Consider the following 23249-nt stretch of genomic DNA (forward strand, 5'->3'; position numbering starts at 1 on the left):
CAAAGTTTATAACTGGAAGCCTGTTTCTGACTGCAAGCATGTGGAAACAATAACACGTAACTGTTGCATATTGCAGTCAATAAGAAGGCACATAAACATATCACATGATTTATACACATGTCACTACATGATCTGATTCGAACGTCACGGCGTCGGTGTTGGTAGAGTGAAAAGGTGGCAGACAAACTCAGAGCTGAGTCAGGCCATCTTAAAGCAGGCCATTTCTAAAAATAACTCAGGCAGCTTAGGACCCTGCAAAACAAAAACACACAGGCTGCATGCAAGAAAGCTGAAGGGCATTTACTCAGATCAGCAGGTGAGACATTGTTCGAACTAACAAAATACTCCTTAGTTCAGTGTTGTTTCAGATATTGAAGTTTTATACTAATATACCTACAATGGCCATAATGTCCAGTTCGAATTGTGGGGACAATATATCTTTTAAACAAGCTGCATGCTAAATGATTAGGAAAAAAACACAGATGTTACTTCGAAAAGTTGCCAATTAACTGCAAATCATACTTGTATTTCAAGCTGACCTCTGTTTTTTTTCTCCGCGTGCAGGACAAGGCCACTGTTTACAACCCACATAAGCTTTTGCTTAAAATGGAAAACTTTGAACAGGAAAGCATAAATGAAGAACTGATTGAGTTTGCCATTCAAGAAAGCATCCAGGATGCCTACAAGCTGTCATGTTCAGTAAGAAAAAATAGGTATGAAAGAAGTCAGAAAATTCAACAAATTAATTGTAATCAATCCCAACTGTAATAGGGCTTTATCAAAGTAAGATAAATATGCCTTTCTCATTAGGAAAGGTCCAAACAGTGATGACTTTATGAAGATAATGGCCGCCATTTACAAAGGTAAGGTCCTTATCGAACATGGTTATGAGAATAAAGTTGCCCATTCAGAAGCACCTTTTAAGTACATGCAAATACGCCATTTTCATTCATTTTTGTGAATGGATATGTTTCAAAGGATCTTGAATGTGTCTCCACAGGTGATGTGGGTGCTCTGCAGGTAATGTCAAGCTGTGTATCTGCCTTCAAAGAGAGCGACAGCAGGGGGTGGTTGCCTCTGCATGCAGCAGCTGTACAGTCACAGCCAGAGATCCTGCATGTGGTGCTGCAGGGTGAGACTGCTTCCCATGTTTGATGAATTCACTAGGCTTACAGAAGCAGTAAACATTGTTTTTTTTTTCCTGCAGCGTCAACATCCATGGATCTACCATTAGAGGAGCAGACGGAGGAGGGGGACACGGCTTTGACTCTGGCAGCAGAGGCAGGCCAGGTGGAAAATGTGAAGATGCTGCTGAAGCACGGAGCGTCACCACACAACACCAACAGCAGGAATGAATCTCCTCTCCTCATTGGTAGCACAAGCACACAGCATGGCAGTCACATTCACTGCTGCTCTCAGGTAGTTAGCTGAATAGGGCCGGCTCATGTTAATATTAGAATCAATACGGCTGTATGATGGCAGAGTGGCAACCAGTCCAGAGGCACCCTACCTCTCGTCTGATAGTAACGAGGATAAACTCTAGCCCAGGGGTGTCAAACTCCAGTCCTCGAGGGCCGGTATCTGGCGGGTTTTTGTTGTTTCCCTCTACCAATGCAGCTGATTCAAATCAAATGGATCCATCAGCTTCTTGTCAACCCATTTATGAATTTTGGTCAGGTGTGTTGAAGCATGGAAACAACAAAAACCTGCAGGATACTGGCTGAGTTTGTCACCTGTGCTCTAGCCCTTCGACTGCCCTCGGAATCAGATGGTGTGGCAAATGGATGGACGGATGGATTATCTGAATATACGACAGTGTGCTTAAGCAGACTTCTTATACCCTGCTGCATTTTTCCACCTTAAAGCATCCATTACTACAGTCATTTTAAAGCCAACACTACTGAGCTTTGGCAGATTTTCTCAGTAAAGGACCCTCTAACTAAGACTTATTTGGTATCCACCTTTAACTCTCTCCAGCCAGTAAAAGTCAGTACAACAATGACTCGTGTCTTATCTCTTGCTTAATCATTTTGTCTCTTTTCTTCGGTCACTTCCTTTAGAAATGTCCTTTTGTGTTTCTTTGATGAATCAATCACGGTCAAAACGGCTGGTGTGTTGATGTCCAGTTGCTAGCGCGTGATTTGGTTAGTCAAGCAAAACTCAGATGTAAAGTGATGTGGTGTCCCAAAAGAAAACACTCGAAAATACAGTTTCTCAGCCTCGGGATGCTGTTGAACAATGAATGCTCCAGGAATATATATAAGAAATGCCTCTGTGACGTCAAAATAACTCAAAAACGCATATTTTGTACTGTCAGAAAGTTACAAAATGATACTTTATTATACTCTATGGAAAATGCACATGCTGACTATTATAATTCACAAATAAAAGGCTTGTGAGCCGTCAGGTTGAGAACCTACAAATGAGATGAATATCTAACAATGCTGGCAAACAATATGTAAAGAAAATGATAAAATAATAATGGATAATTGTGACTTTTACTGTAACATATTGTATTTTCTATTTGTAGCAGTGAGACAGAGCTCATACGATATGGTCTTAACCCTCATTATGGGTGGCTCCTTTGTGGAGCAGGTATGCCTCACTAAGTGGACTGCCACCCATGAAGCTGCAAAGGTGAATGGTGCAACTTTAACAGTACCACCAAACTACCATTAATGAAACATTGTTAAAGCACCATTCTTCTCATGTGTTAACTTGCTTTCTCTGTCTTTTGCCAGGTGGGTTGTCCAGCTATTCTGATGCTGCTGCTTCGACATGGAGCCAAGGTAACAGTCAGAGATGGTCATGGTGTGACGCCATTGGGGATCGCAGCTGAACATGGCAACACTGAAGCTTTGGACATACTCATTCAGCATGGTAAAAGTCATATCACAGAACAGAGTGTGTTCATTCCTGTTGTGCCCACATTGTTCAAAACTGCACAACTTCTGCACTCAGCCGTGAATTATGTTTTCTGCAACCTCCACTAGGTGGGGATGTGAATGCCCAGGCTAGCAATGGTGACACAGTCCTGTATGATGCATCGGGGTCTGGAAACCTGGACTGCATCCAGCTGCTTTTGAAACACGGCGCAAACCCTAATGTAGCCAGCTTTGCCTGTCAGCTGCCCATCCACAGAGCTGCATATGAAGGCCACATATTGTGAGTTGAGCCTCATTTTCTCAAGCGGTTGGACTGTGCACTGGTAGCAAGAGCAGATGCAAACAGGTTTGGCAATGTTCTCAGGTCATTACATCTTCATTTCCAAGTTCCCAGAAGAAAGACATTGTTCCAGATGATTAGAATAGTTTTCTTCCTGTTTTTGCGTATTTAAACAGGGAAAACAACGGTGTCAAGCACATCTATCTCACTCCACTTGACAGCTCTGCAGTGTTTTCTCTGAAGTCATCTCCACAAAGAGCCCTCTGTTCATCACTGTTTTTCAGTTCTGTCTCTTAATAACACTGCAGCTCAAACCACAATCTAATGAGCTTTTTCCCTCATCTGTTTTATGTTTTTCACTGCCTCTGTTGCTCCTTCCTGTTTTTCTCTCACTCCTTCTCTCCTTAGAGCCCTGAGGACTCTCATTCCCATCACCACAAAGAGAGCAATCCGGCTCTCAGGTCAGAGCCCGGTCCACTCTGCAGCTGACGGGGGACAGGCTGAATGTCTGAAGCTGCTAATAGACAAAGGTTACGATGTAAACTCACAGCTTGATACGCACATCTCTGGTGTGTTTCTGGACACTGGATACACAAGCATGGTTACTACTGTGTTGCATGCCTGCTTTAAGTGTTTTGAAACTAAGGAGACCGTCTGTTGCAGTTCTGAAGGATGAAGCTTGAAATGATTCAGATGTTTTTAAGCAAGTTAAGGACTGGACTGCAGACAGGAGTCATGATGTTTTAATAGTAACGGACAAATGTACAAATCATATATGAAGTAATGTGTAACTCATGATGAACTAATGTGATCATTTCTGAAGACTTTATCGTGAATTCCTGTTGCTCATCATGAACTAATGATGATCTCAATGTCGATTCATGTGATTACTTGACCCCTGATTGATCATTGATGAACATTAGTTCAATGTTAATTCATCAATATGTCAACCAATTTGCCAGTTTAGATACAAATATATCATTTAAGTCCCTGCTACCATTTTTTCCAATTTTATTTAAAGCAAGACACACAAAAAGAAGTTCACTTGGGTAACATGGATAGGTAGAATAAGTTATACTTCTTCCTACCCCTTTTTAGACCTGTCAACAGAATACATGGGTATTGTAGAGGCTATATGTATATGTATGTAGAAGAATATAAATAATTCTGACCTGTCTGAAATGAAAAAAAAAAGCGCTTGGAGCGATTATTAGGGTTTTAATATCACTGTATTAATGCTGTACATTTAGTAAAGATATGACACTGGTATAGTAAGGAAATGCTTTACATTAAATATATAGCTGCTTTAGTAACAACAAAACAAAACAAAACAAAAAAAAAAACCTTACAATAAAACTTTATTAATAGTCACACAAAGTGCTTTTACATCCATTTTCACCCAAATGAACTTCTTTGAGTGTGTCTTGCATAAATAAAAATGAAAAGAAAAGCAGGGAATTAATGTTCATTAATTGATTATAAATTAAGGATCAAGTAAATACATAAATCAAAGTTGAGATCATCATTAGTCTTCATTAATAAATGCATTAGTTCATCATGAGTTACACATTACATAAGTATATGATTTGTACCATTACTGTAAAGTGTTACCTGATTTGAATTAATCTGAAGGTTGTATGAAGTATGTTTGACTGGCTAATGTCGTACCAGCAGAACTATCTGAGTTTGGAGAATCTGGGAGGAATTCTGATGTTGAGGCTTAGAGCTCCTCACAGAGGCAACATAGAAATGCATTTTCACCATCTTAAATGACTTGAACTTAAAAAAGATTCATTGTAATCGAAGCATTGCTGTTATTGCAAAGTTTACACTGCACTAGTTTTACACCTGACAGTTCTGCCGATCAGCTTTTACTCATATCAATACCAGTCTACACCACCCAAAGCACACATTTTAAGACATTATAAATGAGTGAAAAACCTGGAAAACCCCAAACATTTGCAACATTTTAAATCTAAGCTGGAGCAAGATCCTGCAGCAAGCTATCCAACAGAACTCCTGAACATGTTGTGTAATGTGTGTATTGATGAGCAACATGGATGTTCTTTGTTCTATGCTCACTAAATAGTCTAGCAATGTCAACTGTTTACTGCAATAAAACATTAAAGTTTCTGTCTATTTAGAAGGAGACAAACAATTTTTCTGTTGTTTAGATCTCTATATCCTGTTATAACAAGTCAACAGCTAAATCCACTCATTCATTCATTCATTTTCTGAACCGCTTATACCAATTCAGGGTCGCGGGGAAGCTGGAGCCTATCCCAGCTGGCTTTGGGCGACAGGCAGGGTACACCCTGGACAGCTCGCCAGTCCATCGCAGGGCCACACAGAGAGACGAACAACCACTCACGCTCACACTCATTCCTAGGGGCAATTTAGAGTGGCCAATTAACCTATCTTGCGTGTCTTTGGACGGTGGGAGGAGGGAGCTAAATCCACTGAGTGTAATAATCACCAATGTCCCATCAAAACTGTTGTTGACTCTCATAAGTGAGAATTCTGAGTGGAAAGTGCTCTGACTCCTGAAGTAACTTAAAAATGACGTATGAACACTACATTCAGCACACACACTCACACACACACAACTTCGTATGTTTAATGCAGGATTTCTTAAGCAGGATCCAAATGTGGAAATTCCTTACATGCACCTGTCTTGACATATTTCAAATCACATGTGCCATTATAGTGTTTCACAACTTACATTGTAATATAACCTGCACCTCACTCAGTGATTGCTGGGACAGTCTCCATTTGCCCCACAACTCTGAATTGGACGAAGCCGTTAAAACAACGGATGGATGGATCCATTGTATTATATAAATATATATATGTGTATATATATATATATATATATATATATATATATATATATATATATATATATATATATATTTTTTTTTTTTTTTTTTTTTTTTTTTTGTTTTTTTTGTTTAATTCTTTGAGAGGACTTGACTCCAGACCTTTTGTCTGTCTTATAGAAAACTATGGGGACCTCAGAAAGAGTCCTTTGTACTTTGCAGTTTCCAACGGCGACGTGACCTGCTCTGAGATCTTGCTGGCAGCTGGAGCAAAAACAGACCTGGATCCTCTGCGATGCATCTTGGTCGCTGTACGTGCTGAGAGGTGGGGAGCTTGCATTGGTTGTTTTATCTTAGTCATGTGGTAAGAGGCAAACAGCAGTGCCATGCAGAAATAACGTCTCGCTGTTCTGTCCAGGTATGAGCTGGTGCAGCTGCTGCTGTCTTATGGGGCTGAGGTGAACTGTTACTTCCGAGTGATCAGCAACACAGTGTTCCCCACTGCCCTCCAGTACTGCCTCAGAGACCATGTCATGTTTCGACTTCTGCTGAACAGCGGATATCAAGCTCACAAGTGCGTATATACTCTGTAGAATGAAAACTGATAATGATTTTGGGGAAATGGGATGGATAGTGTCCAAATACGGAAATTCAATTAAAAATGATACCATGGGTTGTATAAACGTTAACCATTCAACTGTTTTCTGGCAGGTGCTTTGAGTGCTGTCATGGTGATGGTGAAGACACAGATAGCACCTGGACTGACCTCCATAACCGAGCCTATCAGATTTATAGTCAGCCTAACGTTATCACAGTAAGAGTTGACACAAACAGACACGTCATTATCGGCTACTGTTAAGCTGTGTTACTTCTCAGTGAATCACATGTAAGTGATTCACACTCTGGATCTTCTCTTTCAGTTCTGTGAGTTTGTTTCCGTGTCATGGTTGGCACATCTGACAGGCAGCATTGTGAGGATGCTTCTGGACTATGTCAGCCACGTCAGCATCTGTTCGAACCTCAGACGCATCCTGGAACGAAGGCCAGAGTGGGAGGAGATCTCTGCCATCCTGAGTAAAATTTGAAAACAAAATGTTCACAATCATAAAGGGTTCGTTTTTCCTTATTTCGTAGCTGCAGCTCATGAATTATTTTATTTTTCCAGGCAAGCCCCGCTCTCTGCAACATTTGTGTCGGCTGGTAATCAGAGGTCGAATGAGTATCAAGACGCTGAATGACCCTGAGGCCATGAGTGCTGTTTCTTTTCCTCCCAGGCTCACCAGCTACCTAGCCTACAGAGAGTATGACCTGTACAACAAGCTCTCGTCACTGTGAAACAAATATTATTATTACAAGAAGCACTGATCAAAGCTGACCATTCATTTATGCCAGTTAGGCATGAAAACATATTCTTGTTGATGTGTAGCTACTTATTTTCTTTGCATTTATTTATATTCTCCAAACTTGGAAAAGTACCACTAATATAGGTGAAAATGCGCGCTTAGCATATAAAATAGGTGCTTCACAAGTCCTTAACACCCACGCAGTATTTTTCACTTCTCACCAATGAAACTGCTGCAAAGAGAAAAGTTGGCCAGCGAATATGATGAGGACATTAACCAACATGAACAATACTTTAAAAGTAAACTGTTCTGCTTTAGTTGCTGCAACAACAAAAAATATATACATATAATGGGAGTTGTAGTGCGGACAAACCCACACAAACCTTTGCAGAGTTCTTAATGATGAAGTGAGAATTTGCTGGTGGACAGTAACACTCTCACTACACTTGTAAATGTGTATGAATAGTAAATATGAGGTTTAAACATTTTATTTTAATACATAAATTAGTTTCTTGAGCAAAACGTGATGTTGTCATCCTGTTATGTTATTTTGTAATAAATAATAATGTCTTAGAAAATGTTTCATTTATGAAAAATATGTGTTTTTAGTTCTTAACCCTTTCATGCATAGTAGTCACTATATTGGACACGTTTACAAGCTTTTTCCTTTGTATTCATGAATGAGGATGCCATAGTTGTAAATGAACCACTTCGGTGGATGTTAGTGAGTCGTCCAGTACGTTACCACTCACTGAAGAATAAAATAAATATATGATATAACTGAACATAAATGTATACATTGTAATTACGCAAGTTTGTGTTTGTGATAAATAAGAAAAAAAACCAGCTATATTTTATGAAATATTTACGTAACATCTAATCATATATAATTTTATATGTATTGTATAGCATACACTAAAATAAATCCATCCATCAATTTTCTTAACTGCTTGTTCCAATTAAGGGTCGCAGGGAGCTGGAGCCTATCCCAGCAATCATTGGACAAGAGGCAGGTTACACCCTAAGCAGGTCACCAGCCCTAACATAAAATAATAAAATAAATAAATTCAAAATTTTACTAATAGACAAAAAAAAGTGTCTTGCCATTTATCTGTAGAGGTAAAATACTGCTATAAAAAATGTGGCATCGTTTTTTATTAATGCATGCATGAAAGGGTTAATGTAGTGATATGGTTCATTTAATGCCCTCAAATAATGTTGTGCAGCTACATGCTGACAAGCCGGGCTATTGCTTGTTTAATTCTGTTTCATTTGCATAATCTGTATCTCTCATAAATGTTCCCTACAGCAAAAATGATCAGTCATTTCATGACAGAAACTGTGTGATGTAACATTTTTCCTTTTGAAAATGTGATTAAATGCTACAAATTGATCTAGTAAAACCTCACATTAGTTTACAGAATAATCAGAGGCAGATGATTAAAATATGCCATCTTTTGATGTGGGGTTGTGTAAAGTATTTATGAGTCGTCAATGTCAGTGTGGACAGCTTGCAGAGCACTGTCAGTCTGGAGAATCAAGGAGGCTTTCTACGTCAATCAACGCTGCTCTGCATTATTGCAGGCTGCTCAAAATCACCTGCAAATGAACATTTTATTGATGTGATCTCAAAATATCTACTGCAAGACAATAAATATGAGAGAAAATAATGGAAAAAAATGCATCACTTTTTAAATCTTTGCAAAAGTAACACCCAAATGCAAGCGAGCCAACAAGTCTGACACAACTGATGGACTCATCTTATCAGCTGCAGGAAACATTTGGCATCCCCTTCGAAAGCACAGCTTTTTCAAACACAAGGACAATGACACTGTTTGGGAACTAAACTTGGCATCTCTTTCCAAATAACATGATGCGTGTTGTGTAAGGCAGCATGTTGTTCTAGACCGGTGATCAACATGTAGTTTATTATTTGATGTAATTATTGAGTTGAAAGAAACTAAGACGTCAAAACTCTTTCATTAATAACAGACAGTAAACATCACCTCCCCCTCATGTCTGACTCATCACTCAAAGTCAAGGCATGATTTCAAACCCCACTCCTGACATAATTTCTAAATTTGTATGCCCTCATGTCCACCTTCCAAGAACAACAAATCTTCATACATTTTCAATGCCAGCAGATGCTCACAAACTTTTGTACTTCTTTAAGCTTATAAGTGTCTGTGGCTGAGCTGGTTCTTACACAGAAACAAATAGAAACATTTCTGGACTCAAGCAAATGTTAACATCTCCAGTGTTGCAGCTGATTTACAGGAGGCGCAGGAATATGCCAGAGACTATCGCTGCTGAAATGGAAGATTGGTTTGTTGTTTTGTAACCTAGAAAGGAAAATAAAGAAAGCAATGCATGCTCTATACCGACACTGTTCTTTTTTGTTTTAAATTATCAACTAAGCTTCATATTTCCATATGTTTCAATGTCTCTGTAAAGCCCTTTAAATCACTGCCGTTTAACTGTATTATAAAAATAAACTTGCTTTATCTTTGAGTTTCAACTCCCTGAAATGATATAACTCACAGATAATGTAATCAAAAAGCATTCAAGGGCTGGATTTCAAGAAGTCCCATTGCAAATGCAGTCTCTGCATGCAGTCTACCCTTTTGCCTGGGCTGAGATGGACACACCAAGTGGAAGCTTTATGTCCTAGCATTTTCCAAGATTAACTACGCAGCTATGGCAGCTGGAAACAGTCAACCAGTATTACCCAGCCAAAGATATAGAAACCATCACACTTCAATGCTGGTGGTTAAGTTAATGGAATTCCTCAAATATCAGGAAAAATAAAAAAGGAAACAATGCATTGATCTTTTCTGATTCATTGATAGACATGCAGGTGAATGCTGTCACCCTTAATACTACTCACAGCTGTAAAGTATCCCGTTTTGCCCAGGAAACTACCATATTTTCCCCTGTTTCCCGATGTTGTCACATATTTTCATTTTCTCTTATTTTTCCCGTATTTACATTTAGGGAAAAAATACACTGATATGAGAAGAGAAACACCCCCCCCCCCCCCCCACCACCCCCGCCCCTGCAAAGAATAAACATTCAGCAACAACTATAGCAGCAACTATCCACAACTTGACAGGTATGATGCTACTATGTGACAGAAGTAGTACTTGTAGTAGTACTGGATCATTTTATCACTGCTCGGTTTGGTCTGAATGAACTTCAAAGGACATGCTTTCATAAACCACTTCCTTCCAATCCATAAATACAAACACAGCTTATATTTCCCACTTTGTTTGAAATTAGCATGCTAACAAATGCTAATTAACATTAAATGCAAAGTAGCTTACGGCTGTGAATGATTATAAATATTATTTTACCAAAGTAGCTGATTTTGTATGATTTTATTGTCTCCATTAAGAACTATCCTGAGATGGGGTTAATGTGAATGACAAATTCCGCAACAATTCATCCAGCTGTTGTTGAAACAATTAATGTAAACTATAGACATTTACCTCATCACTCAAGTAACTGAAATGACTTAATACATAAAGTTTATGTTACAAGACTTTGTTAGAGGGAGAGCTTGTGCCAGTTTTTGGGTGACACACAATCTCTGATTATCTTTGTTGTTTGACTGCAGCTATCTGTTCGGCCCAGATGGTCTTTTTTTGGCCTTGAACAAAGCCACTCATGTTGTGGAGACAAATTGCTATGTTGAGAGGCCACACAGCCTCTGAGCTCACCGGCTTTTTGTAGCTCTGCCTCTCAGAGCAGTGACTCCCAAAAAAAGACGCTGCATCATGGAGCCTACTTTGGTACGTTCCCCTCTGATCCCTCTCTTAAGGCCCAAACAGCAGCTGGGGAGATTAGAGAAGAGAGGACACGGGCACACACTCTCTCTCCCTTACATAAACTCGGACGCCAAGACAATCCCAGCTCAGACTGGTGGGGGTTCTCATCAGAAATATTCTTTTACTGGTCTCTGTTGGTATAAATGTCTTCTATTGGCATGGATCGCCTCACCTGAAAGCTGATTTGTGTCCTTCGATCCCCAGCATCCTCATGGTGAACAGGATCTTTTCCAACTGCCTCCATTTTGGGATCAGCAGTAGGGTCATACACTAATTAACAACTTGTGTATTAGTTGAGCTCTGACTTGTGTATGACCATCAGGTTTTTACCATGAGCTGTTTTGGATATCGTCGAGAGCTGAGTAAGTATGAAGATGTCGATGAGGATGAGCTTTTGGCTTCTCTCAGCCCAGAGGAGCTGGCTGAGTTGGAAAAGGAGTTGGCAGACATTGATCCTGACGCCAACGTGCCCATTGGACTCAGACAAAGAGACCAGACCGATAAAACCCCGACGGGCACTTTCAGCAGAGAGGCTCTCATGAAGTACTGGGAAAATGAGACTCGTAGACTGTTGGAGGACGAGATAGGAGGAGGAAGCCCCAAACCGGTCAGTGATAACCTAATTATATTTAAAGTATAGATGAGATACAATGGTACTGTGTTTGGGATTTTACCACGTAGCATTCAGAGCTAAATTAGCTTCATTAAACGTATCCTACTTAAGTTTAACGTCTCTTCCTCATGGAAACGTTGTGATAGAGTTACTGTTTGGCATTTGTAGTTCTGAATAATTGTATGGGAACAGGATGAAGAGGAGAGCATGACGGAAGGACACAGTGAAGAAGAGGATGAAAAAGATGATGAGAATGAGAAGGAGCAGAAAAAGTCTGAAAAATCAAATGAAGCACAAAAAGAGGAAGAGGAGAGCGTTGGGAGTTTTGAAGAGGAGGAAAGTGAGGAAGAAGAACCTGTAACTGAAGAGGATGATGATGATGAGGAGGAGGAGGAGGATGAGGAGGAGGAAGAAGAGGAGGAACAAGTTAGTAAATTGAAACCTGAACACTTTAAGGATTCAGGGCAGCTGACAACGCAGCCGAAAACAGAACCCATGAGGCTGACTCCTCCTCCTCCTCCTCATCCTCCTCCTCCTCCTCCTCCACCTGTCGACCCAAACACAAGCGGAAACCCAACTGTTGTTGATGATGCCCTGCAGCGGGCCCTCAACAATGACCCCGAACTCACTGAGGTTAACCTGAACAACATCGATGACATATCACAGGTACGCCCACTTCTAACGTCTCTTCCTCATGGAAACGTTGTGATGTTTGGTCTGAGAGTCCAAAGGGACCTTTTGCTCTTCTGATTTTTGGTTTTGTTGTTAAAACACGGTTAAAGCATCAACAAGTGACAAAACACAAAACCTCTCTTGGTGATTTGTTCTGTTAAACAGATGATATTGAGTGTGAAAATACTTTCTAAAGCTCTGCTGCTCTGCTTGATCTAACAGAGGAGTAAATGTAAATCATCTAAAGGCAAAACAGAGAAGATAATATAAATATCCTCCATATTTTCTATACCTTCTAAATTCAGTTCAGGGTCGCAGGGGGCTTGAGAAAAAAATTTAATCTGTCAAACTTTACAAACAAATGTGAAGTTTGATTTTAGCATTTTTATAGAAAAAAAGGAGGTCCCAATGCCTCTGTCAAATGTTGTTTTCATACATGCACATTACGGAAGACTGTTATGGAGTAAACTGTGAGGTTAGTTCCAGTCTAATCAGATATCTTTCCACTTCACAAAAAATAGAAATTCCCCATTAGAAATATGAGGTGATGGTATACAACAAAAAGTCCATAAAAATGTATTGCCTATATCTATTGACTTGCAAGCAAGATGAGTTTTTAACTGCAATCTTAAGCATGGATTAAAGCCTCTGAGCTGATTAATTTCAAGTTTTTTGTTTTCAAACTATGAATAAACTTAGAATTCTTTGGCCTGTGTGGTAACAAAATCTTCCAGGTCATTGGATTGAAATGAAAGCATACGGATGCATTAATTTACTGCTATTTTCATGTCAGAAATATAATGTGTTACAACAGTTTTGTGCAGGTAGATTAGTTATGCAGGAGAGGAGAAGAAGTGTGTCTGTGTGTGTGTGTGTGTGTGTGTGTGTGAGTATATGTGTGTATAAAGGAACAACCACCTATTGCTCAGTTTTAGGTCACTTTCAGATGGCAACTCCAGTAATGCTTGAACTGTGTTGAAATTTGGTCAGATGTCCAGAAGTTTCCAGCTTCCTCCTCTTAAATAGTTCGACAACTTATTATTAGAATCAGACGTCTTGCTGTGGTTATGTAATGAAGGGCACAGTGGCGCACTTGCTAAAACAAATAAAGAACAAACAAAAAGAAAACCCAAAACTGATCAAAAAAGGGAACTATGCGGCTGCTTGAGCCTCCACACCTCCACACCACCCTTTTAAAGGCTCTTTCCTAGCATATGCGTGAGTGAGCATGGTGCATTTGCAAATTATATACTTACGGTTAAATAATTTAGATAAAAAAGTCAATTAAACACAAACCTGATTTTATACTGTTTTGTCAATGGTTGCTGCACGGTGGCACAGTGGTTAGCACTGTGGCCTCACAGCAAGAAGGTTGCTGGTTCAATCCTTGGCTGGTTTGGTCAGTGGCCTTTCTGTGTGGAGTTTGCATGTTCTCCCCGTGTATGCGTGGGTTCTCTCCGGGTACTCCGGCTTCCTCCCACCATCCAAACACATGGTTAATTGGTCACTCTAAATTGCCCCTAGAGTGAGTGTGAGTGTGGTTGTTCGTCTCTCTGTGTGGCCCTGCGATGGACTGGCGAGCTGTCCAGGGTGTACCCTGTCGTCCAAAGCCGGCTGGGATAGGCTCCAGCTTCCCCGCGACCCTGAATTGGAATAAGCGGTTCGGAAATGAATGAATGTCAATGGTTGACTAAAACCATGAAAATGTCATGATTGATACACAAACATAACTGGTTTAATCACTTCCTGCTGCCGGGTGTATGGTACATGCACAATTGTTTGTTTAAGCTGTGCTATGCTTTAATTGCAACCCTGCTCCAGCACACCTGAATCCAGTGGGTGAATTCCCTCATCTGCATGTCGTCCAGCTCTGCAGAGGCCTGGTAACAAGCCATTCCTTTGATTCAGGTGTTTTAGGAGACGGGATACACCTAAAAGTTGCAGGATGGTAGTTGTCGAGGACCAGACTTGGCCACCAGTAGAAGAAGGCTTGTTTCACACTTTGTCGCACCTTTTGTTTCAAATTTTAAAAACCAAGGTAGTTAAAGTGATTATCTTGTTTAGTTTAAATATGTCTTGCCTTTTCTCTTACTTTTAAATACAAATTCAGTATAACATAGTCGTACGCAAAAAAAAAAAAACCCAGTTCAATTCAATCTTTATTATGGACTCACAGTCTAAGAATGAAAAAATAAAGTTTTTTTTTTTTAGAAGCCAGGGATAAAGACAATGAAACATTTCTTATATCAGTCAGTTGCCCACATGTAGACATTGCACCAATGTCCTCACAATTGATAATGATATAACACTAAATTTTACATTAGTCTCGTGATAATTTGATTCTCTGAAGAATGAAGCAACAAATAGATTTAAACATGAAATTTCTAAACAACAGTCAGAAAACTACTGACTCCACAAACATGTCACAAACACTGCACAATTAATACCTGACTGTTGTTCTGAATCTAGGATTCCTGTTTAGGTTAAAAACCACATCCAGCCTGACACAAGTATATTGTAAGCCAATCATAAATAATGCAAATGAATGTGTGGCTTACATTTACAGCATAGAAAAATAATAAACACCAGTGAAGGTCCAGAAACTTTCATGCTGAGGCGGTCTGGGGGAACCCAAAAATCCAACTTTATTTGAAGCCTCATAAAGGCTCAGGCCATAAAATTAATTCCTTAAAAAGGATGTTTTAATGTTTAACTCATTCTAATTGACTAAAAAAAAAAAAAAAAAAAAAAAAGTTCCTTTTTTATTATTCGCATTGACTCTTTGTGTCAATGCGACCAACCTTGGTCTTACAAAAGTGATGCTTTAAGGATGCTTTGACTTCTAAGTGGTGGGTAATTACTGAAATTAATTTATGTACTGCACTTTAACCCTCATCAGCTTATCTAAAAATGTTCTTCTCCCTTTCTAGGACACTCTAATCAGATTTGCTGAAACCCTGCGGTCCAACACACACGTTCGAGTCTTCAGCCTTGCAAACACTCGGGCGGACGACCCTGTGGCTCTGGCCATTGCTAAGATGCTAAAGGAGAACTCGTCCATCACCAGTCTGAATATAGAGTCCAACTATGTGACCGGAAAGGGTGTGATGGCTTTGGTTCAAGCACTTCCAGGGAACAACACTTTGACTGAGCTTCGCTTCCATAACCAGAGGCACATGTGTGGAGGACAGGTTGGTTTTAATCGAAATCAAACAAAACTCTCTGTGTTGCTGTAACGCTACGGTAACTGAACGGTTCCCCTTCCTCCCAAAAACACGTCTCTGCAGGTAGAAATGGAGATGGTGAAGATTCTAAGGGAAAACTACACTCTGATCAAACTGGGCTACCAGTTCAACCTTCCTGGTCCCAGAATGAGCATGACAGGGATCCTGACCAGAAACCAGGATCGTCAGAGGCAGAAACGCCTTCAGGAGCAGCGACAACAGCAGGGCCAACAGGGGGTGCAAGATGGAGTCGTTAACCGTCGAACATCTGCACTGGTTTGCTGCTTTACTTTATTTAGCTTGACTGTCTCCAACTGGTTAACAGTACTTATCTGTAATTCAGAATGGAAGACTATAATGTGGATCAGGGGTGTCAAACTCCAGTCCTGGAGGGCCGGCATCCAGCAGGTTTTTGTCGTTTCCCTTTACAAGCACACATGATTCAAATCCAATGGATCCAGCAGCTCCTTGTCAAGTGCGTTAGAGCATGGAGACAACAAAAACCTGCAGGATACCAGCCGTTGAGAACTGGAGTTTGACACTTGTGATGTAGATGATACTGAGTTAGTTGAGATTATCCTACTGGGAAATTGCTAAATTCCTTATTAATTTACTTACTTACTTACATGTACCATCAAGTAGAGCTGTGGTTGCTAACTCCAGTCCTGCAAATGTTTGAAGTTTACCTGCTACAACACACCTAACTCAAACTGATGGGTAATAAACAGAGTTTGATGTAAAGCTCTGCACAGGTCTGCTGATTAAGTCTGGTACGTGTCAGGCATGTTGATGCAGGGAAACTCCCAACACTTGCAGGACTGCAGCCCTCGAAGACCAGAGTTAGCAACTCCTTATTTCGTGCATCTTATCTGTTGTTTACTGAGTTTTAAATAATTGTTTTTATATTTCATTGCTGGTGTTTGTCATGCACCAATAAGACATGCTTTGCTTTAATCTGGTCACAACTGAACACGTTGGTGACACATTTTGTAAAGGGAAAACTGTGACCAGTGCAGCTACTTTTTTTTTTTTAGCTGTCCCCATATGAAAAAAATATTAAATTTTCCTCAAATAGAGCAATTAAATGTTGACAATAACAAGTTTAATTAAAGCCGCAAGCGGCATCCATCGGGTCCTCGCCTCATGCCGAACCCTCCACCCGAACTCGCCACAAAGCTTCCGGGTGGATCTGAAGTATAAGGCACGAATCCAAAACTAGTTTGTTCAAAAACAATGAACATACAGTGCTAAATGGGCGTAAACGTCAAGATGGCGGACACTCTGTTGCCATGGTAACAGGTGGTCAATGCACTTTTTTACTCGCCTTGGGTTGTTAGACATGTGTGCCGAATTTCGTAGCCATAGGTGAAAGTAGACGATCGGGCCCCTAGGGGCCCCCCCAAAAAGTGCCCCCCCACAATACATTCTATAATGTGTTAAGGACCTACCAAATATGAATAGTTACAGTTTTGGTGCACATCACATGAATTTGTGCAAAGATATAAGCAAACCGTGTTTCATGGCGAGAAGGTTTTTTTCCAAGATGGCGGACACTCCAGTGCCATGGTAACAGGTGCTTAATACAGTTTTTTGCTTGTCTAGGGTTGATACACATGTGTGCCAAATTTCGTAGCCCTAGCTCAAAAATGTGCCCCCCCCACAATACATATTACAATGCGTTAAGGACCTACCAAATATGAATTATTGGAATTTTGGTTCCGATCGGATGCATTTCTGCAGAGATAGAAGTGAACCGTGTTTCATGGCGAGAACGCTTTTTTCCATGGGTTGCCACGGTAACACGCTTTCTCCTATCAGAAAGATTTGAATAACTTTTGGTCCCCATCTTGTCACGAAGCTCCATGGCGAATGTGGAGCCAATAGCCTGAATCGCCTCAGACTAGTTCGTTCAAATGCGATGCGCCCAAATTGACAAAAACGGGCAAAAAAATGGCCACAAACGCCAAGATGGCGGACAGCCCGTTGCCATGACAACAGGCGTTTCAATGACTTTTTCACTTGTCTTGATGTGGTAGACATGTGTACCGAATTTCGTCGTCCTACGTCAAACTAAATTTTTTTGACCCCATTCTAGAGGCCATTTTTGGCGTTTCTAGGGGGCGCCGTCGAGGCATTTTTGCATTGGCGTGCACGCAGACCCCAGAATATTGCTATTTTCGCCGGGACTGAGGTGTGTGCCAAGTTTCGCAACTTTTCACGGGGTCTAAGGGGGTCAAAATTGAGTGAGTTGTGCTGAGAAGAATAATATAGAATAATAATAAACATTAAAGCCGCAAGCGGCATCCATCGGGTCCTCGCCTCATGCCGAACCCTCCACCCGAACTCGCCACAAAGCTTCCGGGTGGATGTGAAGTAAAAGGCACGAATTCAAAAGTAGTTTGTCCAAAAACAATGCACATACAGTGCTAAATGGGCGTAAACGCCAAGATGGCGGACACCCCGTTGCCATGGTAACAGGTGGTCAATGCACTTTTTTACTCGCCTTGCGTTGTTACACATGTGTGTCGAATTTCGTAGCCATAGGTGAAAGTAGACGATCGGGCCCCTGAGGGCCCCCCCCAAAAAGTCCCCCCCCCCACAATACATTCTGTAATGTGTCAAGGACCTACCAAATATGAATAGTTAAAGTTTTGGTGCACATCGCATGAATTTGTGCAAAGATATAAGCAAACCGTGTTTCATGGCGAGAAGGTTTTTTTCCAAGATGGCGGACTCTCCAGTGCCATGGTAACAGGTGCTAAATTGAGTTTTTTGCTTGTCTAGGGTTGATACACATGTGTGCCGAATTTCGTAGCCCTAGCTCAAAGTAGACGATCGGGCCCCTAGGGGCCCCCCCCAAAATTTGTCCCCCCCACAATACATATTACAATGCGTTAAGGACCCTCGAAATATGAATTATTGGAATTTTGGTTCCGATCGGATGCATTTCTGCAGAGATATAAGCAAACCGTGTTTCATGGCGAGAACGCTTTTTTCCATGGGTTGCCACGGTAACACGCTTTCTCCTATCAGAAAGATTTGAATAACTTTTGATCCCCATCTTGTCATGAAGCTCCATGGCGAATGTGGAGCCGATAGCATGAATCGCCTCAGACTAGTTCGTTCAAATACGATGCGCTTAAAGTGATTAAAAGGGCATAAACGCCAAGATGGCGGACACCCCGTTGCCATGGTAACAGGTTCTCAATAGAGTTTTTTGCTCGTCTTGGTTACTTATACATATGTACCGAATTTCGTAGCCATAGGTCAAAGTAGACTATCGGGCCCCTCGGGGCCCCCCCCAAAATGCGCTCCCCCCACAATACATATTACAATGCGTGAAGGACCTACCAAACATGAATTATTTTAATTTTGGTTCCGATCGGACGTATTTCTGCGAAGATATAAGCAAACCGTGTTTCATGGCGAGAACGCTTTTTTCCATGGGTTGCCACGGTAACACGCTTTCTCCTATCAGAAAGATTTGAATAACTTTTGGTCCCCATCTTGTCAAGAAGCTCCATGGCGAATGTGGAGCCAATAGCATGAATCCCCTCAGACTAGTTCGTTCAAATGCGATGCGCCCGAATTGTCCAAAACGGGCCAAAAAATGGCCACAAACGCCAAGATGGCGGACAGACTGTTACCATGACAACAGGTCTACAATTGACTTTTTTACTTGTCTTGAGGTGATAGACATGTGTACCGAATTTCGTCGTCCTACGTTCAACTAAATTTTTTTTACCCCATTCTAGAGGCCATTTTTGGCGTTTCTAGGGGGCGCCGTCGAGGCATTTCTGCATTGGCGTGCATACAAACGCCAGATTATCGAAATTTTCACCGGACGTGAGGTGTGTGCCAAGTTTCGCAACTTTTCACGGGGCCTAAGTGGGTCAAAATTGAGTGAGTTGTGCTTAGAAGGAGAATAATAAACATTTGGAAAACAATAGGGCCTTGCCATACTTCGTATGGCTCGGACCCTAATTACAGTAACAATAGGGCCCTGCCATACTTCGTATGGCTCGGACCCTAACCAGAATAAACATGCCATTTCCTTTCATTTCCTATGTTTAACGTGACCATGCTTACATGCTAATATGGTGTGACGGTGCAACCTGTTGCAGTACAAATACTGTAACTAGTACGGCATTGATGCACAGTCAAAATCTAATATGAACCACATATAATGCAGATATTATGTGGCTCTTTCATTAATGGATCATAAATGGAAACACAACTGTTGTGTGCATGACTAAATGTAAACTCTGTGAAGAAGGTTTAAGGGATTATGCAGTAAAATAATGATGAAGTATTGGTCACAAAAACAAAAACTGCAATCAGTATAAGATGTTGCTAGTCTCTACTGTTCGATAGATTCAGAGATTATCAGGAAATATTCCTATGATCAATCAGAGATGTCTGTAAACCAATCATTACCTTATGATTTATTCGTTTATTCATTTTTATCAATGGCATAACACCAATATAGAAATTATTTAGGGAAGCGCGGAAGAATTCATGCAAATCATAAATTAGTGCTCATTTTTGCGAATTCTTCACACCTTCCATACTAACTTATCTGAAGCTGTTCATTCAAATTTGTTTAATACAAATGCTACAGAACAGTTTTCACTTTCTTGTTTCTTTTCAGCTGATTTGGTCATTTTCTCTGTTTCCATGCTTTCAGTTTCACTTTGTAATTCTATATTTGCTTCTTTCCTTGTAGAGAGGAACACCTAGTCCATCACCTTGCAGCTCACCTCGGGCTTCTCCGTGGTCCTCACCCAAACTGCCCCGAAACGAATCGGCTAAGAAACCTACTCTCCCTGCACCTCCTCTCCCTCCTCCTCCCCCGCCTCCTCCTCCTCCTCCCCCTCCTCCTCAGCCACAGATGGAGAAGAAGAAACCCACGAGGATGATTGCTGAGGTCATCAAGGCCCACGAGGCAGGCAGCAAAAAGGTGTCCAAAACGAAAGGGAAGAAGAGCAAAAAGAGTAAGGAGGTGGGGAAAGAAGAAACAAACAGCATCCTGAAGGAGCTCAAGAATGCCCTTAGGCCAGTGTCGGGGGAGAGGAGAGGGGAGGAGGGCAGCAGGCCGTCCACGCCAATGAGATCAGCCCACGATCAGCTGATGGAGTCCATCCGTAACAGCAGCGTCCGCAGCCTGAGACGGGTGAGGGGACGGGGTGCTTTAAAAAATTGTGGAGAATGGTTCAGATACACAGCAGTCATCCAAAGAAAGAAAGAAAGGACAAAGTAAAGGCAAGCAGGACAAACTGGGAGTTTAATTTAGATGAGGATGACACATAGTCAGCAGAGTCTGAGTCATCTCTGTGACTGATGCTCTGTCTCTAGACCGCTGTAGGTAGCAACCGTGGTATGATCACAATGCTTTTCCAGCCAGATGGGGACACAGCCAATAATGTGAGCCAGGCTTGTCAAGTACTGATCATTCTCCTTTTCTGAAGAGGATGATGAAATGAAATTATATGTAAAAAGGTGGGATGAAAATCAGAGATAATAAGGCAAATAATGCAACTAAAAGCAGCCATTACTGTAGAGGCAGCTTGTTTCATGCTGTTCTCTTCAGGGCTTACTTTTAGTTTATCTTTAAGAGGCGAGATAAGTATTGCCTTTACTGCAGCTGTAGCACAGCAGCCAGATTGTTATGGAAAATCAGCTCTGCCCTCAGATAACGGGGTCTCCCATCGAAGCTGCTAAATTCCAGCCTCTCAGCGCAGGTATTTATAGAAACTGTTGGCACCCTGTTACCATGTTAGTCTGTGTAGTGTAGCACGCAACAAACTTGTTCCATCTCCATACGGTCATTTACATCCAACACACTCTTGTCATTTTCCAGGTGGAAGTCCCACATCATCTGCGATAACCGAAGCGGAAATCACAGATCCCCTCTGCGTAATGATGGTGATGATGATGACGGTGACAGAGTGACCAACAGAGATGAAAGCAGTGAAACGCAAAAGGTGAAAATGTGTGTCTGAGGAGGCGAACCTAAATTCTTACTGTAAGAAAAGACAAATGTCCTGGAAATTTGCACTGCTTTATATTTTCAATAATAATTGTAAGATTTTTCAGAACGTGTTTACTCACATTAGTAAATGATTTGCATTTTATCCTGTCTTGTTTTCTGATGCGTTTTTCTAAGACCTCAATGTTCTTTTAAGATTGTAAATATGATCTGTTGTTGGCTGGACTTGGATTTGATGTCTAAATATAACCATTTGCTGTTTACAATACTACTTTAGTAAGTATGGAGACTGATTTATTCTGGGTTTGTTTGTTTGTTTGTTGGGTGAGTTCTAGTTGACAGAACATGGTCAAGCTGTCATGGACAAGCACACACAGCCTCATTTATATTTATTGAATCAGTGAGACAGCTTGCTGGTGAAGCGCTACTGATGCACGTCTCACTCCAACACATTCACATCACACCCACTCCACTTAGCATGTCTTAAAAGGTGATCTCTTGTGCAATTTGTTTGAAGCATTTTTAATGCATGAGGATAAAAACGGGGAAATAAACACTCACTATAAAATCTATTAAAATGCTGTAGGACACTGAAAAGCATTATACAATTTAAAATAAGATTATTATGTTTAAAGGGGAAAAACAACTAATTCTTTACTCTTGAAAGTGCAAAACCTCAGGTGCTAAAAGTTTGGTGATTGTCACAATAAAAACCTACTAAAATTACTCAAAATTAGTCTGATTTCTGTTTATATCTCACAACCCAGATTAAATATGCTTTTACTGATGACTGATTCACTGATTTACAAGAACAAGACCAAAGAAACGTTTGTGACACACTGGCAGGTAGAATGAGAAGCGGACACTGATTGTTTTTTTAAACTCAAATTTAAACTTAAAATTTAGTGCTATCATTGCATCCCTTCATGTCAGTTTCAGGTGTCTTTTTAAGGCATTTTTTCTGTTTATCTCTTCAACAAAGCTGGCCTTCTAGTTGCAACGTCTTCACAAGTAATGTCATCTAAATAATCCATGCAATAGCATCATAAATTTGCCAATTACACAAAGTCAAGTGAATTAATTTTTATTGCATTAAAAAGAAAAGCTGAAGAAAAAAAAAATCTGCCTTGAGCCAGACTTGTAACTGGTTTAGAAACACAGCTGAAAACTTGACCTTCTAAGACACACTAGCTAAGATGTGTACAATGCATACTTTGTCTTATCTGTCAGAGGGCAGAGAAGGGAGCCGGTCCATAAAATTTATCTGTAAAAAGCTGAAACTTCCTGCTGGTAAATGTGGCATGTGCTCTGCATCACCCTCATATAGAATTCAACACATTATTTTCAGGATGTACAGTGGTTTTATTGCACTATAAAGAATCTTAACACCATTCTCCGAACCACTCAGAGAAAAATGTTAAGTAGGCACCATTACCACAAAGCAGCCCTGTAGCTGTTCTGATCACCAGTTACAACTGGACTTTTGCATTTGCTGGTAATGAATGAAACCAGTTTGTATTATTCTGTGCTAAGTTTAAATTCCACAAATTCTTAAAATGCCATGCCGGGGTCAAACGGTCACTTCACCAAAAACTGA

General features: G+C 40.7%; 2 protein-coding genes across 3 annotated transcripts; both read left to right on the forward strand.

The window, feature by feature from the left end:
* Nucleotides 1-212: 212 nt before the first annotated feature.
* On the forward strand, nucleotides 213-9730 carry asb15b (ankyrin repeat and SOCS box containing 15b). Of its 2 annotated transcripts, none has more exons than XM_079263475.1 (14): nucleotides 213-316; nucleotides 565-713; nucleotides 811-863; nucleotides 1001-1132; nucleotides 1208-1372; nucleotides 2531-2637; nucleotides 2742-2880; nucleotides 2994-3165; nucleotides 3574-3734; nucleotides 6165-6309; nucleotides 6403-6558; nucleotides 6696-6798; nucleotides 6905-7058; nucleotides 7150-9730. In XM_079263475.1, exons 2-14 carry the CDS (start codon nucleotides 607-609, stop codon nucleotides 7317-7319), a joined length of 1764 nt encoding a protein of 587 aa, XP_079119601.1. In that variant the 5' UTR covers nucleotides 213-316; nucleotides 565-606; the 3' UTR covers nucleotides 7320-9730. The 2 variants fall into 2 exon arrangements, with proteins under 2 accessions (XP_079119601.1, XP_079119602.1); XM_079263476.1 differs by having other exon boundaries at nucleotides 3574-3695.
* A 1462-nt stretch (nucleotides 9731-11192) lies between these two features.
* On the forward strand, nucleotides 11193-22282 carry lmod2b (leiomodin 2 (cardiac) b). The gene is made up of 6 exons (XM_079263327.1): nucleotides 11193-11761; nucleotides 11960-12433; nucleotides 15370-15630; nucleotides 15727-15939; nucleotides 20390-20836; nucleotides 21524-22282. Exons 1-6 carry the CDS (start codon nucleotides 11486-11488, stop codon nucleotides 21548-21550), a joined length of 1698 nt encoding a protein of 565 aa, XP_079119453.1. The 5' UTR covers nucleotides 11193-11485; the 3' UTR covers nucleotides 21551-22282.
* The last annotated feature ends 967 nt before the right edge of the window (nucleotides 22283-23249 follow it).

This window comes from Telmatherina bonti (assembly GCF_933228915.1).
Source record: "Telmatherina bonti genome assembly, chromosome: 23".
Taxonomy (NCBI): Eukaryota; Metazoa; Chordata; class Actinopteri; order Atheriniformes; family Telmatherinidae; genus Telmatherina; species Telmatherina bonti.

What these genes read in the sequence shown, in the direction of transcription:
- lmod2b (XM_079263327.1), top strand. Translation starts at nt 11,486, where the DNA reads ATGAGCTGTTTTGGATATCGTCGAGAGCTGAGTAAGTATGAAGATGTC. An exon ending in GAGGAGGAAGCCCCAAACCG is followed by an intron (nt 11,762 to 11,959) that starts GTCAGTGATAAC and finishes GTATGGGAACAG; the next exon opens with GATGAAGAGGAGAGCATGAC. An exon ending in ACCGTCGAACATCTGCACTG is followed by an intron (nt 15,940 to 20,389) that starts GTTTGCTGCTTT and finishes CTTTCCTTGTAG; the next exon opens with AGAGGAACACCTAGTCCATC.
- asb15b (XM_079263475.1), top strand. Translation starts at nt 607, where the DNA reads ATGGAAAACTTTGAACAGGAAAGCATAAATGAAGAACTGATTGAGTTT. An exon ending in TGTTCAGTAAGAAAAAATAG is followed by an intron (nt 714 to 810) that starts GTATGAAAGAAG and finishes CTTTCTCATTAG; the next exon opens with GAAAGGTCCAAACAGTGATG. An exon ending in GGACATACTCATTCAGCATG is followed by an intron (nt 2,881 to 2,993) that starts GTAAAAGTCATA and finishes AACCTCCACTAG; the next exon opens with GTGGGGATGTGAATGCCCAG.